This window comes from Fistularia commersonii, chromosome 9, assembly GCF_037954325.1.
Source record: "Fistularia commersonii isolate RoL2024-O1a breed Wild chromosome 9, RoL_Fcom_v1.0, whole genome shotgun sequence".
NCBI lineage: Eukaryota > Metazoa > Chordata > Actinopteri > Syngnathiformes > Fistulariidae > Fistularia > Fistularia commersonii.
In genome coordinates, this window is record NC_141292.1 from 6,549,819 (window position 1) to 6,566,619 (window position 16,801).

Here is a 16,801-nt window from a genome sequence, read left to right on the forward strand (position 1 = left end):
ACGAGGTGGAAAATTTACCCCCGGCTTGACAGTTCAGTGTCCAGCAGATTTAGGTTTTGTACAATTGCAAACATTTTCTTTAGCTGTCCCTGGTCCTGGACTGATCTTGTCACCTAATTGAACCCAACTTGAACATCACCAGAGGCAACGTGTCATCTCTCACGAAACTAATGTTAGATTGAAGATGTGGACATTAGTGACGCCTGGTGGTGTTGTATGGAACTGACTGGCCATCGGGGTATGCAGACAACTTGTTTAGAAAAATATAGAGAAAATATCAGCGTAAGTAAGATTTTTTTTTTATTATTGATGAATAAATAGAATATAGGTCCAGTTTTTTCTCTACATTTTACTTAACTTTAGTAAACTCTGCTAATCATGGGCTTATCTTGGCAATTGACTGCAGACAATTTTTATAAGAAGACATCCCATAAAAATGAGCTATGACCTTTTTTTGTAACTAACATGACATATTAATTACTTAATAATAAGAATTCACTAGACATATTAATATGATCCAAATATTCAGTTCTTCAATTTACTTGTGCTACACTCAAGATTTAAAAAAGGATTTAAACTGAAATCTAACATTTACGATTTTAACTGGCCTCTCTTATCACGCTCAATCATCTGCAGGGATAACAGGGTTTCACCAGTGTTTGACAAAGTCAGTAAAGACAGCCGAGACATGAAAAGTTCACCAGCGCCTCGCTTTAAACGTTCACCAACCCTGTTTCATCAGAAACTATCATGGGCCATTTAACACGGGAAACCAACCCCCGCTTGGAAAAATTACACCGGCGACACACCGACCACCTTATGTTGACAGCAAAGGACAAACTTGTGGATTCTCAGAGTGATAATTACAATATAACCTTGTAAAGGAACTCACAGGTCTTGTTGAAGAGCAACAAACAAAACACTGGAATGATAAGTTTACTTTTAGCATATGGGTATAAAATGTCTGCATTAACAATTAGAATTATATCTTTGCACTGCTTTGGATCAACCAGAGCAGCTTATATTAACTATAGGGTCTGGGGTCGAAGATCACCGGTAATAACAAAAACAGTTACAATACAAAGAACACCAGTATTTTAAAGAATTTGAGCTTGGTACGATATAGTCTAATTGAAGGGAATAAAAAAACATTTAAAAAATCAACTATCAGCATGACTAAATATGATCCACATATAAATACTACGTTTAAGAACATGGATTCCTAAAAGAGTTGATGGATACAATGGCTTCATGAATGTATTGGTTGTCTACGCAAGTCAAATCTGCATCGAAGGAACTAAACTCGCTCTTCATGATTTTCCTTCATGATATTTCTACATGATCGGATCTGTGGGGCCAGTCCATCAGTGCAGTATTGTTATACTGCGGTCAGTCACTGCACATGCTGGCAACAGCGGGGCACTGAAGTTGTGCTTGAAACAGTATAAAATGGCACTGGATTCCGGCTCGTAAAACAACACTGTCTGGCTGGGCCAGTCAAGGAGGAGGCCGATCCTCTGGGGTCTACTCACAACTTGCAGGGGCTGCTTCTTCCCCGCGTGGCAGAAGGAGTAGTCGTTGTCGTAGTGCGACAGAACCCACGACTCTGAGTTGTAGCCAAGCCGAGCTTCATTCCCGGAGCCTTTGCGTTGCAGGCTGGCGTAACAGACCCCGACCTTGAAGGCTGCGCTTTGACCGACGTCGACCACCCAGCTGTGGGTTCCCGATGAGGTGGACAGTGACCCTAGGGCGTTGGGCCAGCAGTCGAAACGCGCCGGGTTTTCCGGCAGGGCTGCATAGGGTTTCTTGTGTAGGAAGGTCAAAGTGCAGTGGTTCTCAGACAGCTGCAGGAGGGGACTGACTGTGCGCTCATCAAACTTCAAACTAGTTGAACCATAAGCTGGAGGGAAGGTAGACAGTGATAATGAGAATTCCTCACTGAAAGCTCTTCATCCACAGCAATTATTAGTGGGAGAAATATCTGCAATATCTTGAGATCTTTGCTCTTTATATCAAAGTGTTGGACTCAAAGTAACGCCACATATCTTGCATCAGTGTTGAATCTACACTGACAGAATGGCTGTTCTAATCAAGGACAATCAGTCATTATTATTAAATACCCTTTTAGTAAAAGCAGTTAATTGAGCCTGACCATGTGGCCCCTGAAGAATCGCTGTGGCCCACATCCCTCTCAGGAGCTTGCTTTCGCTGCAGTCTGCTTTCAGGCTGAGCTGGTGGGTGTCGTACGGCGCTCCGACGCCCTCCGCCTCCTCAATTCTGAGACCAACACAAATGGAGAAGAAAAGGGGAAATATCCCTTTCGGGCCCTTCCAGTGCAAACAATTCCAAAATCAATGCAAAATAATGAGAAAGATTACCTTTCAGCAATCTCCTGGGTGCATTTCTAGAAGAAGAGACCGTAATTAATAATATGTGAGTATAATATAACTGATGATCTCCCAAATCTATGAACCACGACCCCGCCTCTCACCACCAGCTGTGCGTCAGGCGTGTGTGTCAGTGTGTGCACCAGGCAGTTGCGCGTCTGTGACAGGTTTCTCAAGGCCTGACTCCAGTGAGCCCTCTGGGTGAGGAGACACTGCTCCACACGCTCCTCCTCCCTCTGCACCTCCTCCAAGAGACGCTGCTCCTCCTCCTCCAGGGCTTCCCGTGCCACGCTCACCTGAGCTAGAACCTGTTCTCTCACCCTGCTCGCGGTGGTCTGCATGAGAACAAGGGACGGGCAGATTTCGGGCGTGTGAGGGTGATGGTACAGTTCTGAAAATCCATATCACTGAAATACAACATTCATCACATCAGCTGTAATTTCGATGAAAGTAGTAAAATATAACATTCGTAAGACAGAATCTGACAGGGCGGCCATTCTGTGTCGCCATGTTCTCTTGGTTCCTTCCACAGAACGAACACATGTATGAGATTAACTGGAGACACTTTGTCAATTTGACAATTGTCCAATTGAGAGGGTGAATGATATCTTGTCTCTCCATGAGCCCCTGTGATCCCACCACTTGCTCAACGACAGCTACACGGCTACACAACGACAAATTTGGGCAACGTTTTTCACTGTGCCGTACTCTTGCAAATTCGATCCGCTGTGTCCATATTGAGTTTTTTCACTGTGTCTATTTATCTGAGCCGTGTGTGTATATGTGTGTGTGTGTGTATGTGTACAAAAGTGAGTCATGTGTGTTGATTGTGAGTGTATACACGTAAAAACACAGACTTGGGATGCACCTTAATTTTGACAACAGGTTGAAAACCTTATCCTATTGCTATTTACATCATGTTTAATACTTCTATGTTTGATTTAATTTACTTATTTTTGTGAAGTTGACTAAATGCAAAAGTGGCATGTGAAATGAACTTGGCCTCGCAAATAGTTTTAAAGCGGAGAGCCATCTTTTTGCTTAAAGAAACGATTATAATCTTCAAAGGGAGGACAGACTGTAAACAAGACAAAACAAGCAAAAAAAAAACACGTGAAAAAAAACAGGTATTTGCAAAAGGGGTAGGGGACTTGTCAGCAAAGTAAACATTCTTTCATGAAATAAATAGGATCAGCTGACAGGAAACAAAGGTTCCGGCTTACTTAACAGATCAACATGATACACCTCTCTCCTTCCAGACTCTTCCCATCTCGTCTGCACTCACATCCGTTCATCAAAGCATGATAGAAGACTCATATCTTCCCCTGAATCCCTTGGCACTCATATTTAGCATGTTCTCAGGGGGTGTGGCTTGATCCACATCTTGGTCCAGCATTATTGTTAATTTTATGAATATTAAAGGTAATATTGTATCAAGCCAGCCATTACCATGTAACTGCCGTCCCTACTATTACTGGTAGATATAGACAATTTGTGTCTGTCCCTCCTCGCCCTCATGCCCCCCTCTTGCTCCCTATCTCTCTTTTTATCCCATCTGGTCAAGGCAAAAGGCCGCCTGCATCAACCCAGGATTTGTCTGAGGTTTGTGCACCGGTACGAAGCAGAGTTTTCATCCTTAACGGATGGGAAAACCTGATTTCTTGTTCATCCTTTAACTCTTTATTGTTTTCTCATTTCACCACAAACTCAACACTCCACAGGCATCTCATCATTAGCCATGGATGTGCTCTATGAAATGAAAAAGCATGCATTCTAGTGAATATCTATCAGTATCACATTATCAATAACCTCTATAGGAAGAATTTGATGTTTGGTTATTGACCAAATAGGCAGCAATAGATCAACACAAAGTTATCTGCAAGGCATCTAGTTAATAAGATGATTTTGGCAGGGGCACATTAAACCCTTAGATGTTTTCAAGGAGTTCTATAACCATGCTGTATTAACCACTGGAGGGGATGCCTTGCAAAGAGCACCTCCATACATACAAAATCATAGATCTTATATAATTTGCTTTATTACCCCTCTTCTGCCCTCACACAAGGGGTTGGCAAACTTTTTGGCTCAGGGGCCGCATTGACTTTTAAAATTTGATGGATGAGCCGGGTCAGTACAAGATACGGTACATTTAAAAGAAACAACACATTTGTTAACAGTACATATCAGACTCGTCTGACATTTGTCTGAACATTGTCTGACATTTGCTTTGAAAATAAAACCAGCTTGGTTTTGAAGGCTATTACTTTTGCTTACATTTCATGCACAAACAGGTTTTTCCCTTGTAGCTTCACGTCTAGCTCACTCATGTGTGTTAGTATGTCCACACTAAAGGCTAAATCAAAAAGCCAATCTGTGTTATTCAGCTTAGGAAAATTCTCAAGTGGCTCCAAAAATGAAATAATCTCCTGTTTGAGCTCACACATTCATTGATTCCAATCGGGCCGGATGTGGCCCACAGGCCGTAGTTTGCCCGCCCCTGCCTTAAACTATCATTACTACATGAGGCACCAAAAATCACATTTTTGAGGATTCAAACCAATTCATCGATGTTGCACACAAATTTCGAAGCAGAAATTATCCAACGTAAAACTTCACCATCAGATGATGCTAACTGGAAAACAACCGCATGCAGATGTTAGAGTGTATTACATAAGCCCATGTGATTCATATCTGATGCAGTGTGTGTGCACGTGTGTGTGTGTGTGTATATGTGTGGGTATTATATCATAAAATAAACCCAACGTCACTACATGAGGGCAACTTTTTAGCAACACCTGCCTTTTATTTGAATACCATAATTTGCGTTTATGACAGATTTAGATGCAAAATCAAAGATTTCACTAAAAATGTGTGTGTGTCTTTTGGACACCCCGGCCTCAGTAGTATGGCGAGAAGTCAAGGTGAGTCACTCACCTGCAGCTTCCGTTCTTTGCTCATCAGTGTCTGCTCGATAAACCTTTCAATCCTCAGCGCCTGCAGCTGCATTTTCTCACACACGTCCACCAACTGATTCTGGTGGGAAAAGAAACCAGCCACACACACACACACACACACACACACACACACACAAACACACACCAGGAGGTTGATATAAAGACACGCCTTTATGTCTGATCACCATTAAGGGCTGAATAGCAACAAGACTATCCTGTCTTCCCAACACCATTCCAAAGCACACACACCAGCAAAACATGTCATACCAGAAAAAGTAGAATTTCCTGGTCTTGTGCGACTTAATGAAAATATGGGATGAATTAGAGCTCAACGGGGCAGGAAAGGAAGATTACTGATGTTAATGTCAGCAAATTCTCGAAGAAAAAACAATAACTTTAATTTGTAAAAAAAAAAAGGTTCGATGTATTTCTACACAGCTGTTCTTTAAACATTTTAACTGGATTAAGTTGGCAGTTTTACTGAAAAACCTGTGCGAGTGCATGAAGAAAAGTGTGTGCGTGTGTGAGAGATAACCACACTCACCCTGACTGCGGTGACCCTGGCGGCCAGCGGGGTCACGACGTGGCCGCTGCAGGGCCCCGTTCCAGCGCACTGCGCGCACACCAGCCTCTGCTCGGTGACGCAGAACCAGTCCAGGACCGCGCCGTGCTCAGCGCACCGGCCGGCGTCCGGAACTTGGATCTCGGACTCGGGGTGGGACGCACCGCCGCCACCGTCGCCGCCGCAACAGGCGTCCTTCGACGGCTGCTTCACCGCTGCGCCACCAAACACGAAAAACACCGGCTCGCCATCCATGCCCGGGGCTCTTGAACTCCCGGCGGGTTGCTGCGGGGCACGGCGGTGTTCTCGGGGCTCCGGGACCGACGGGCCGGTAACGAGCCGCGCTGCCATGGCTGGGAACCGCGGCAGGTGCGGGAGGCGCAGCCGCGTTGGTGAGATGGGAGGCAGGTGTAACAGGTGAGCAGAACACGGAAGTGACTCTGTCACACACACACACACACACACACACACACACACACACACACACTCTCTCTCTCTCTCTCTCTCTCTCTCTCTCTCTCTCACACACTCTCCCCCCATACAAAACAGTGAAAGATCTCTATCTATCCAGATCCTTAACCTACTTGTATCCCATTAAAATGATATATTACCGTCAATTTGATATTAGCATTCCTTCATTTTGATGCAGAGCATCTTTGCTGTATTTTTGCACTTCAACAACAAACATGAAGTGTAGTTAACAATGCTTTTACAGAATTTTATGTTGAGACATAACATTGCTTTGCTTTTTCTGTCCTGAAACAGTAGGTATCATGCACAGAACATTTAAGTAGTCCCATTAGCTCTAACTAACTGTAATTATGAGAAAATAATTACAGTTTTTATGTGAGCATAACATTCCCCCCTTTAGCAGCACTGATGTCCATCTTATATGACAGAAAAAAACCTATCAATTTCTCTATGATGGAAAACCCATTACTGGCAATAGACCAATTGTTGCTATATAGGAGTTACACGACTTTAACACACATGAGAAAATGTGAATGCATAATGCTGACAAGTTGTTGCATCAAGCATTTGATTGACATGACATGAGTGCCAAGTGACATCAAGTCCTCATTTTTTTTTTAAATGGGAAGCTACACAAGTAAGTTATTAGTATTGTTAGTTAAGTTGTTGTAAGCATGATGTCCAGGGATAGAGGGCATGACAAGGTTATTGCCAGACATGTTTAGGTATCTCTGTAATAGATTGTACTCCAGTACTACTATACAACTGGACTGTACTGCACACACACCACCATTACACAATACTACACTAATTTAGTATTGCTACTTTAGTAGCTACTATCCAATTTTTATTGATGTACGATTTAATGTCTATTTCAAATATTTTTCTCTAACATCACTTTTCATTTGTACAGCTCGATTTGTGAATGATTTCCATAGTTCCTGGCTATAGTCAACTCCATTTGATCACATTTCCATCTGTATAAGTTCACAGTACCTGTAAATCACTTGTGAATTATAAACATGATATGCCATGCACATACAGTTCATTTTTGTTTCACATCTTCACCTGCGGCTTTTAGTGCACTTCTGATAAAATGCATTTCGCTGCCCTTAACTTGTACATATATAATGACAATAAAGTTGGGTTTATTCTAATCCAGTAGACACTTTATTAGATAAATGTCAGTGAAACAAATACTTTTAAACCTACGCAACACCTAGAGTTGGACAACAAAGAGACCTGTTTACCTTCAGTCATGATATTGGCCAAGCAAACCTTATGGTATTTAGCAATTAGTTCAGAATAGGTATCATTTTTTTCAGCTATCATTTTCTTGGAAATCTGACATATGCACCCCAACCCTGGGAGTCGGAGGACTGGAGCCTATCCCAGGTATCATTGGTCGAAATGCACACGTCATGTAGAGCCACACAACTATTCACTCACATTCACATGCTTGGTCTTCAGTGAACCTCCTGCGGGTATTTAGACTGTGGGAGGAAACCTGAGAGACACGGGGAGGACCCCTGTTAAAAATGAACCAAGGACCTTTTGTTGCAGGCTAAACTATCTGCATACAATCTGCACCTGCACTATGTGAGTTGCACACCAAAAGCTGCACTCAGCTTTAACTTGCACATCTTGCCCATACAGTTTAAAACCTGTGTATTTTAACATTCCAGACTCCAGACTCCAAACAACACAATAAACATTTTGAATCTTGACTCTTCAAACGTCAGCATCTTGACATTTTACCTATGCATTTTTATGGTGTGGACTTTTCAATGATGCGGGGGGATTTTTTAAATGATCGTCAGAAACACATTGCAGCTACTAGAATATATATTGTACAATGTATATTGCCGTATTCCATGTGTGTTGTCAGTATTTGTTTTACCGTGAGATCAGATTGCAAGAGGCTTTCCTATCGTAACCCATTTAAATGTACACCTGCAGCAGGCGAATGGGGAGGATCGCCCGTGACGTCATCAAACTGCGACGGCATCAGCTGTCAGACCACGGCTTCCTCGTTCCTTTCGTTGAAGTTTTAAACTTTAGGCGGACGTCGGTCATGGCTGTAGCCAACTTGTCACAGTTGTCCAGGACGACGCTCGTCGTCTGCGTGGGGTTTCGTCAGCGTTTTCTTTGCTGCTCGCTCGCCAGGATATCCTCTAGTCTTGCGAGACCGACGTGCGCCTTCACCACAGGGAGTCTCTCTCACACAGGTTTCTGTTCTTTCAGCTTCGCAGACAGAAATAAAATCGGTTTAAGCAGTGAGAGAGGACTGTCGACTACTCAAAGTACCGGAAGTGACGCCATCGGACAGATCCAGTCGACACATTACCATCTCATTTACACATGCAAGGTATCCGCATGCTGGTGCTGCGTTTTTTCGCTTAAGTCATTATCCCTCCGTGACGTTTCGCTCGTACTGTCACCGTAGGTTTGCTCCACCAGGTCCAAGCAGAAGATTTCCAAGCAGGCGTACCACAAAGGCGTCGTGATCGTGAAATGTCACGGATGTAACAATCACCACATCATTGCTGATAACCTCGGCTGGTTCTCTGATCTGGAGGGGAAAAGGTGTGATTCACGGTTGCATGCAGCATCGTCTCAATTATATCCATCAGGACGTTGCATGGCATCGCCTGTCCTCATTTCAGTTAATTAATATATTTCATCTTGACTTCTTTTTTTTTAATCTTCTGTCAGTGCCTGTGCAGAAAGGGAACAAAATGGTCGAATCTCTGAATTTTCGCACGTACCCGAGTAGTGGTGTGTAAATATTTCGGCTTAGGGGCGTCTTAACACACCGAAGCAGCCCCGGAAAACGTTTAAAAAAGTGAATGCAAATGAACTGGATTCATCGCGACATTTTTTCTTCTTCTTCAGCTACACTGTCACATCTTACAGCTTAATGCAGATTTGTTTATCTTGAGCAAAACACCGTGGTTAAAATAGTAAATTTAACAAAGACCAAGTGCAATATTTTATAGCAGTTGTCATGATAGCGGAGTATATGTGCAGAGATGTAATAGAGAAAACTACCCTAATACTATAAAAATGTCATGGTTGCATTTATTGACATTCCTTTAGGGTAACCAGCTTTGCATCTAAGGGCCAAGGACTTGATAAATGGTGCAGTCTTTTCAGTAGACGTGGTCTTACCACAAGATGACTATGAGGTTATCTGTGATTATTACGTTATGCCAAATTAATTCAATCACTTCAGACTGTACTTTGAAAGTCGGCATGTTTGATTTAGGAAAAACGTTTTGTGTTCTGTATTTCTGAATGACTTGTGCTTGTATGGCATTGCAGAAACATAGAGGAAATACTTGCTGCCAAAGGAGAGACCGTAAAAAGGCTTCAAGGAACTGATTCTCTGGAAATACTGGCAGATGAATTTAACAAACATAAGCCACAGTCTGGTGCTGACAAGGAAATAGCAAATAAAGATGATTCAGAAAAACAGTAATGCACTCTTACATTGTAAAACGTTTATATTGTATTTTATATTAAAAGGAATCTTGTACATGTGTCTTTCATTTGTTATGCATCCTGAACAGAAAATGAGGTAGCTCAATAACAACGCGTATGAACCGAAATTACGCTAATATTTTCTTAATGCAACGATTCTATGTGCAGGTAGGTCCTGGCAAATATTTACTCTGTGTTATTCTAGAAATTCCAAAAAGGATATGGAATATTTTGCCATGTAATTCGCACATTTCACCTCAGTGCTCTGTTGGATTAATGTCTTGTCACGGACGATCACCAGTTCTCGCGATATCTTCTACATGACGTTACTACGGATAACAAAATCCCACAGAGAAGCAACTAAGGATCCGGCAGTTGAATCTCTATTTCTAACTGCCATGAATGCTCTCGGTACCCAAAACGATGCAGAGCGGCCAAGGCACCGACCTTTCCTCATAGGGGTCAGTGGGGGAACCGCCAGTGGCAAGGTCAGTATTTATTCCCCCTGGTTTTATGATCCGCATCTGATGTTAGCTTAGCATGCCAGCAGCATCAACATTAGTCTTCAACCAAACAACTGACACGCCTTCTCGTTTACTTAGCGTCAACCTCAAGAGAGGTAGCCAATAATTAAAACATGATTTATCCTTTTTCATTATTCTAACTACTACCCGCTCGTTTTTGCGTTTTTACTTTCGTTTCGCTCACTACCTGCTTGTCGTCAACTCATCTCAGATGCCGACGAAGGGTCAGCTGATAAACATAACGCCGGGTTTTTCCCCTCCGGATGCTGCCCCACAAGTCCACATTACTGGCTCTATAATGTATCCAAAATACAACAATAGTCAGCTTTTATATGCCAATACTTGAGTGACGCGAGGTTCTTGCTACAGTCAACAGTTTGTGCAAAGATCATGGAGCTCTTGGGCCAACATGAGGTGGACCACCGCCAGAGGAAGGTGGCTATTATCAGCCAAGATAGCTTCTATAAAGTCCTGACCCTGGAGCAGAAGACTAAAGCACTGAAGGGCCAGTATAACTTTGACCATCCAGGTAGGCCCCTGGTTTTTGCATTACATTGTTTCCCCAAACAGACACATTCTGGTTATAGTATAGTGCAGCTGCGATTAGTTAATTCTATCCAGTCAGTGTCTGAAAGTTCCCAGTCACCCAGTTTCTCAACATAACTGACCTCTTGTTTTTAAAGATGTTTCAAATCTCATCCGAAGGGACCTCTTCAATTCTGTCTGTGGGGCACATGAACTGTTAAGGGGGTCATGAGGAACCGGTTGGGTCACCTGAATTGGGGGTTTTGCGAGGATAAGGTGTTAGTCAGTGGTGATTATGTCACATGGAACTATGGGTAGGTGGGTGTTGCAGCTATGTAACGTCTGCATTTTTGATGGACATTGCTCGCTTTCAGAAGACAGCAACGGACAGGACAGATGGTTTAGGTTGTCACTCTACAGATGTGGGAGGCAACCACTTGATTTTTTTCAGCCACCTATGATTTAGTGCTGAGATCAGTCCCAAGACAGATTAACACCCATCTATCCTTACAGCCTTGTCTACACCCAATCATTTTGAACCGAATAAGCCTTCAGCAAAAAACGTTTTCAAAACAAATCAAGCAAGTCTAGTTGTTACAAGTTACAAGCCTAAATGATGAGATGTGCCTAGCAAGTAACAGAAAATAAGCTTGGTTGTCAACAGTTTTGACAAAAAAGTAATCAATGAAATTTTTATGAAAATTGTCTGGCACCAAATTAGACATTTTCACAGACCAAATAATGTTTTCCATCCTGTCAGATTTGATGACCACCAGAATCAATATATCGGTGGCTTTGGCATTGGTTGAACACAAGTCTTTTTTTATGGCACCATCAAGGAAGTTGTTGTCTAACACTTTTTAACCAACAGATTTTGTGCAAATTAGTAAGTTAATCAGTTCTATAGTATAAGCCTCTATTCATTCAAAAATAATTCTGCTGTATTTGAAGCATGTTACAATTAGTGTGATTTGCAATGTTTTTGGAATGATAATATCCATCATTTTCTTCTTTGTAAAAAACCCAACAGTGATATTAGTACAAATGATCAACCATATAGCATTTTCTAATGTCTAAATGTATAAAACACCCCTGTGGCACATGCAAATGGAAATGGTATTTTGAAAGACATTCTACCTTTAACGACAGTAAATTTCCACAAGACTAGATGGGTATTTCTATATGGTGTCCAAATATCCACACGTCAAGTTTTAAACATTTTTATGTTATTTACTGAAACTGTAACATTTCCCTTGCAGAAGCCTTTGATAATGAGTTAATGTACAAAACATTGAAGGACATTGTGGAGGGGAGGGTGGTCGAAGTTCCAACGTATGACTTTGTCACCCATTCCAGGTAGGAACGACAATTTGAAGTTGTTACAATCTTTGGCCCTCTATTCTTTGTGGCACCTTTGTATAAGAGAAATGAGAGAATTGTGTTCCCAGGCTACAGAACAAGATCACAGTTTACCCAGCTGATGTGGTTCTCTTCGAGGGGATTCTTGTCTTCTATCCACAGAAAGTGCGGGAAATGTTTCACATGAAGCTTTTTGTGGACACAGATTCAGATGTTCGACTCTCACGCAGAGGTATCGGTGACTCTTGAAAGTCTTTCAGGTGTTGTCCCAGCAAATGGACAGTATATCTGATTCTCTTGTAGTTCTGCGAGACATGAACAGAGGGAGGGATCTGGAACAGATTCTTACGCAGTATACGACATTTGTTAAGCCTGCTTTTGAGGAATTCTGTTTGCCTGTAAGTTTGATGGAATCTTTGCGTGGTTTAATATTCACCATGCTCTATTACTTTCTATTACTTTACTTCTCATGGTATTCATTTTTCAATTCTAGACCAAGAAGTATGCAGATGTCATTATTCCAAGGGGAGTTGATAATATGGGTAAGTTGAAGTTTTGGTAAAGGTGAATTGATAGCATTTCTTTGAGTAGATGACTTGAAAACTACTAATCATTATTTTATATGTTACAGATCAGTTACATCTACTTTCCCATCATTTTGATTTTTTGTTGAATGCAAGTTGTCAATCTAAAAGCGTCTAATCCCAACCATTTGATTTAGAATAATGACAAACGCTAATGATGTGTTGTCATTATGTATATAACCAATATCCAACCACTTACAGTAATGTCAGAATTTATTGTCAACCTATTGATCATTTATAACTAAACACGAAGGTGTGTCCAATATCTTTCTGAGTTTATGATTTGTTTTTCGACTGGTTATATCTACTCTACAGGACTGTCTCAGAAAATTAGAATATTGTGATAAAGTTCTTTATCTTCTGTAATGCAATTACAAAAACAAAAATGTCATACATTCTGGATTTATTACAAATCAACTGCAATAGTGCAAGCCTTTTATTATTTTAATATTGCTGAATATGGCTTACATCTTAAGAAAACTCAAAAATCTATCTCAAAATATTAGAATATTATGAAAAAGTAATTTTTGTTTTTTTCGATTGCATTAAAGAAGATAAAGAACTTTATCACAATATTCTAATTTTCTGAGACAGTCCTGTATACTATAAGAGTTTTCTTTTTGCTCAGTCATTGAAATAGTGAATTGTCTCCCATCAGTTGCTATCAACCTCATCGTGCAACACATCCAAGACATTTTGAACGGTGACATCTGCAAATGGCAGCGGGGATCAACAATCAATGGCCAGGGGCAGTGCTTGAAACGGGCCATTTCTGACCAGGTTGACCTACAGAATGGATCTGCCACCTCAGGAAAGCGGGTTCTGCTGGAGCCCAGCAGTCGGCCACACTAAGACTGTGCACGCGTTGGGAATGTGAATGAGCTTTTAAGTTGGGGCTGCTGATTTGTGAGTGAGTCAGTAAGTTGTGAAGTTGGTCTCATCCTCTGCACAATCCCGCAGTGAAAGCATGTACTGGTGACTCCTCATAATCTTACTGCACTTATTGGTAAACAACCAATAATCCTGACAGATTCCATTTCTAGTGCTTGTTGTTGTCATCTAATGTTACTGAGTTCAGTAGGGGGAGGAAGGCAACTTTTGTTTTCAGTGTGACATCTTTTTCAGCATCTCTACTGATATTAATATATGTAACATTAGTATTCACTTGCGGCAGTTGCATTATTTAAATATAATAACTTATAATCAATTTAGATGATTGTGCTTTAGTGGTACATCTAATATGTTATGAGCTTCCTTTTAGTTATTTAAATCCTAATACTTGCCTTAACTTTGTAATGTTTTCCTCTCACATTCTGTACGACAATAAATGTAAATTACATTTTTTAAGTGTCTTCTCTAGTTTTATTTTGAGAAAGATGATTAAGCCACTGACTGACACCATGTGTATAGAAAGAGGGCTATTTGTTTTATTGGAGTTTGAGAACACAGTGTGATGTGTTGGTTTTGACCATTATCCCAAAAAAGGAATCAAAATGAATTTACTACAGCACATTTTGAAATGACAAACACACGTCACTGAGGACTTCAGTCACACACACTCGTTCACACACTGACACTGTGAGGATGTGATTGTGATCGCCTGATGGGGGTTTGTACATTTGAACACGGCACACAATGATGAGGATGATTACATACATAGATCACAGCATCTTTAGTAATTTCTTTTTCATGTTTTTGCTTTGCTTTTTTAGTGCACATATGTACGGCACTTGGGAGAAGCTAAGCTCTTCTCATAAGCATAAACATCCTTTTTAAGAACAAAAGGAGCAGTGTATATAATACATTTCTTAATCACACATGATTCTTACACATTTCAAAAACAAACTCATTAGGTTCCAGTCTCTAATGGTCATCGCCTTTTCAAGTTCAAATCTCACCTGACCCCGCCAACAGGTAGATTCTCCAGTCCAGTTCCTCCACGATGACGAAACAGTCTCTGGCAGGTCGTGCTTGAGGTTCTACCGTTTCAGGGACTTTGTGAGTCAGCGAGAGGGGTTTGCAGAAGATGACCAGCAAATGGCACATTTATTTAGGAAGAGGAAGGAGCAACTTGAAAAGTAATGGACCATTCACCTCAATCTCACGCACACGCACGCACGCACGCACACACGCACACCCACACGCACACGCACACGCATCAGCTCCACTCTAAAACAGAGATCCCAGGGAGCAGACTTTGGTTACATCCAGCGTCTCCCTGCCCACTCTGTGTGATTCCTCACTCATCCTTGGCACCAGGATTCATCCCGCATCTCTGTTTTTGCTTAATTTCTCCCCGTCTCCGCGCTGGAGCCAGAGTAATCCCAATTATAGTCTCCCAGAGCACCGGAGCAATTTGTAAACCTCAGTCATGCTTCTATAGTTTGTTCTTCACTCCTTGCAGTAAGTATCCCATTAGCTCCAGCATATAGCTTCCAATCATCTTTCTCTCTGTCTGTAATAAAGTGGAGTTAGTGTCATGAAGCACAGTTGGAGGTCAGTCTCGGAGCCTTAGGGCAGAGGCCCGCAGGTCCTAGGTCTTCTCCTCGCGGTCTGTCTTGCGCCTGGCGATGTTTCTGGGCTTGATTTTCAGTGACAGCTCCCACAGGGCTTCTTCTGCCAGGTGGTCGCTGAAGTCATTGAAGAAAGAGACGATGTCTTCGTTGCGCTTCAGGTCATAATGCCTGAGAGAAAAGAATGGAAGGGCTCATCAATGCACCACTTCAGTGTTTGAGAGGAGCCCCTATGAGGACCCCAGCAATATTTACTCTGATAACATTCAATGAAAAAACAAAACAAGGCAAGTTAATGATGATCTTATTTCTGTGAATGATTCCTTTAATTGCTCCTTGTAATCTTTTGGGATTGTTTGAATCTTTCTATCATCAGGTTCACCAAATGAACTTACACTTGCTGGAAGCGCCGCATGCTATCTAGAATGTTGAACTGTTGCCAGCGTTTGGAAAAATTGACCTTCCCTTCTATGAGGTCGGGGTTACCTAAATGAACAAAGGTCAGGTCCTGGAGAATGAGACCCCTGTAGGGATGATGAGGACAGACATGTGTAAAATATAAAGAGTGAAATCAAGGCACATCAGACATTACTACAAAACAGAAAGTCTAATGACGGCACATCAAATGCAACAAACCAGGTTACTGTTAAAACAAAATAAGAGCTATTCTACAGGGTTTTTGCTCTAACATAATACTCAGTGAGCTGTAGCTCCAGATAACTGACTGCAGTGTGGCGTTTTCGTCTAGATCAGAAAACACTGCATACACTGCATCGATGGCTTAGATTGGGGTTTTAAAGAATGTCAGAGCAACACAATGTGTTGCATACACACACAAAAGGCAATGACTAATTAAAAAAAGCAGTAAAATACCTAAGCAATAATAAAGAGGAAATTGAAAAATGATACAGGCAAAACTGGACATGGAGAAAAAAGGCAACAATAAAAATCTAGTAGTTATAATGTAACTGTTGATATTAAAAATAAGTAGAACACAAAAAAAAAAGTCAATATTAGATTTAGACACCAAACACTTACTAAAAGGTCTAAAAAGAAAAGAAATGAAGAATCAAGGGCCATGTTAATCTTTCACTCACAAATAAGGGATGCAGGGAGGCTCAACTTCAGCCAAGGCAGCTCTGTAGGCTCTGAAGGATGAGGAGCTGTCAATCAATGTGCAATATTCCTCCAATCCCTGGCAACAGAAGGAGTAAGGATGATTTGCAGAGCCTGATCTCAATCTCACAATAATGGTGTGAAGGATCCTCACCTCTGAGGTCTGTTTCTGCCACTCCAACCTCCGGATGGGGGCAGAGTCCAGGGCAGACAATATTGCCAGGTAAGAGTTGAAGTTATTCAACTTTCTTAAGTGCTGTAATAAGAATGTGTACATGTGTTATGGCATTGGACATCGAGAAAACCCAATGGTGTCTGAGCGT

The 16,801-nt window shown here is 41.5% G+C and overlaps 4 protein-coding genes across 11 annotated transcripts in view; 2 read left to right on the forward strand and 2 right to left on the reverse strand.

Moving 5' to 3' along the window:
- Positions 1-293: 293 nt before the first annotated feature.
- On the reverse strand, positions 294-6,292 carry bspry (B-box and SPRY domain containing). The gene is made up of 6 exons (XM_086153063.1): positions 5,886-6,292; positions 5,322-5,420; positions 2,492-2,722; positions 2,379-2,404; positions 2,153-2,277; positions 294-1,900 (listed from the first exon to the last, which is right to left on the reverse strand). Exons 1-6 carry the CDS (start codon positions 6,252-6,254, stop codon positions 1,365-1,367), a joined length of 1,386 nt encoding a protein of 461 aa, XP_086009189.1. The 5' UTR covers positions 6,255-6,292; the 3' UTR covers positions 294-1,364.
- A 1,528-nt stretch (positions 6,293-7,820) lies between these two features.
- dnlz (DNL-type zinc finger) lies at positions 7,821-9,912 on the forward strand. The gene is made up of 3 exons (XM_086152182.1): positions 7,821-8,742; positions 8,821-8,960; positions 9,699-9,912. Exons 1-3 carry the CDS (start codon positions 8,320-8,322, stop codon positions 9,853-9,855), a joined length of 720 nt encoding a protein of 239 aa, XP_086008308.1. The 5' UTR covers positions 7,821-8,319; the 3' UTR covers positions 9,856-9,912.
- Positions 9,913-10,151: 239 nt separating this feature from the next.
- uck1 (uridine-cytidine kinase 1) lies at positions 10,152-14,191 on the forward strand. Its single transcript, XM_086152181.1, has 7 exons — positions 10,152-10,345; positions 10,751-10,910; positions 12,166-12,262; positions 12,355-12,497; positions 12,569-12,663; positions 12,759-12,807; positions 13,508-14,191. Exons 1-7 carry the CDS (start codon positions 10,178-10,180, stop codon positions 13,699-13,701), a joined length of 906 nt encoding a protein of 301 aa, XP_086008307.1. The 5' UTR covers positions 10,152-10,177; the 3' UTR covers positions 13,702-14,191.
- A 312-nt stretch (positions 14,192-14,503) lies between these two features.
- rapgef1b (Rap guanine nucleotide exchange factor (GEF) 1b) overlaps positions 14,504-16,801 on the reverse strand; it is a 46,156-nt gene continuing 43,858 nt past the window's right edge. For all 8 annotated transcript variants that reach the window (XM_086152176.1, XM_086152179.1, XM_086152175.1 and 5 more), the window contains 4 exons: positions 16,633-16,734; positions 16,460-16,557; positions 15,758-15,886; positions 14,504-15,533 (listed from right to left, as the gene is read on the reverse strand). In XM_086152176.1, coding sequence (XP_086008302.1) covers positions 15,383-15,533; positions 15,758-15,886; positions 16,460-16,557; positions 16,633-16,734 — 480 coding nt within the window. In that variant the 3' untranslated portion in view covers positions 14,504-15,382. The remainder of the gene's footprint in view (positions 15,534-15,757; positions 15,887-16,459; positions 16,558-16,632; positions 16,735-16,801) is intronic.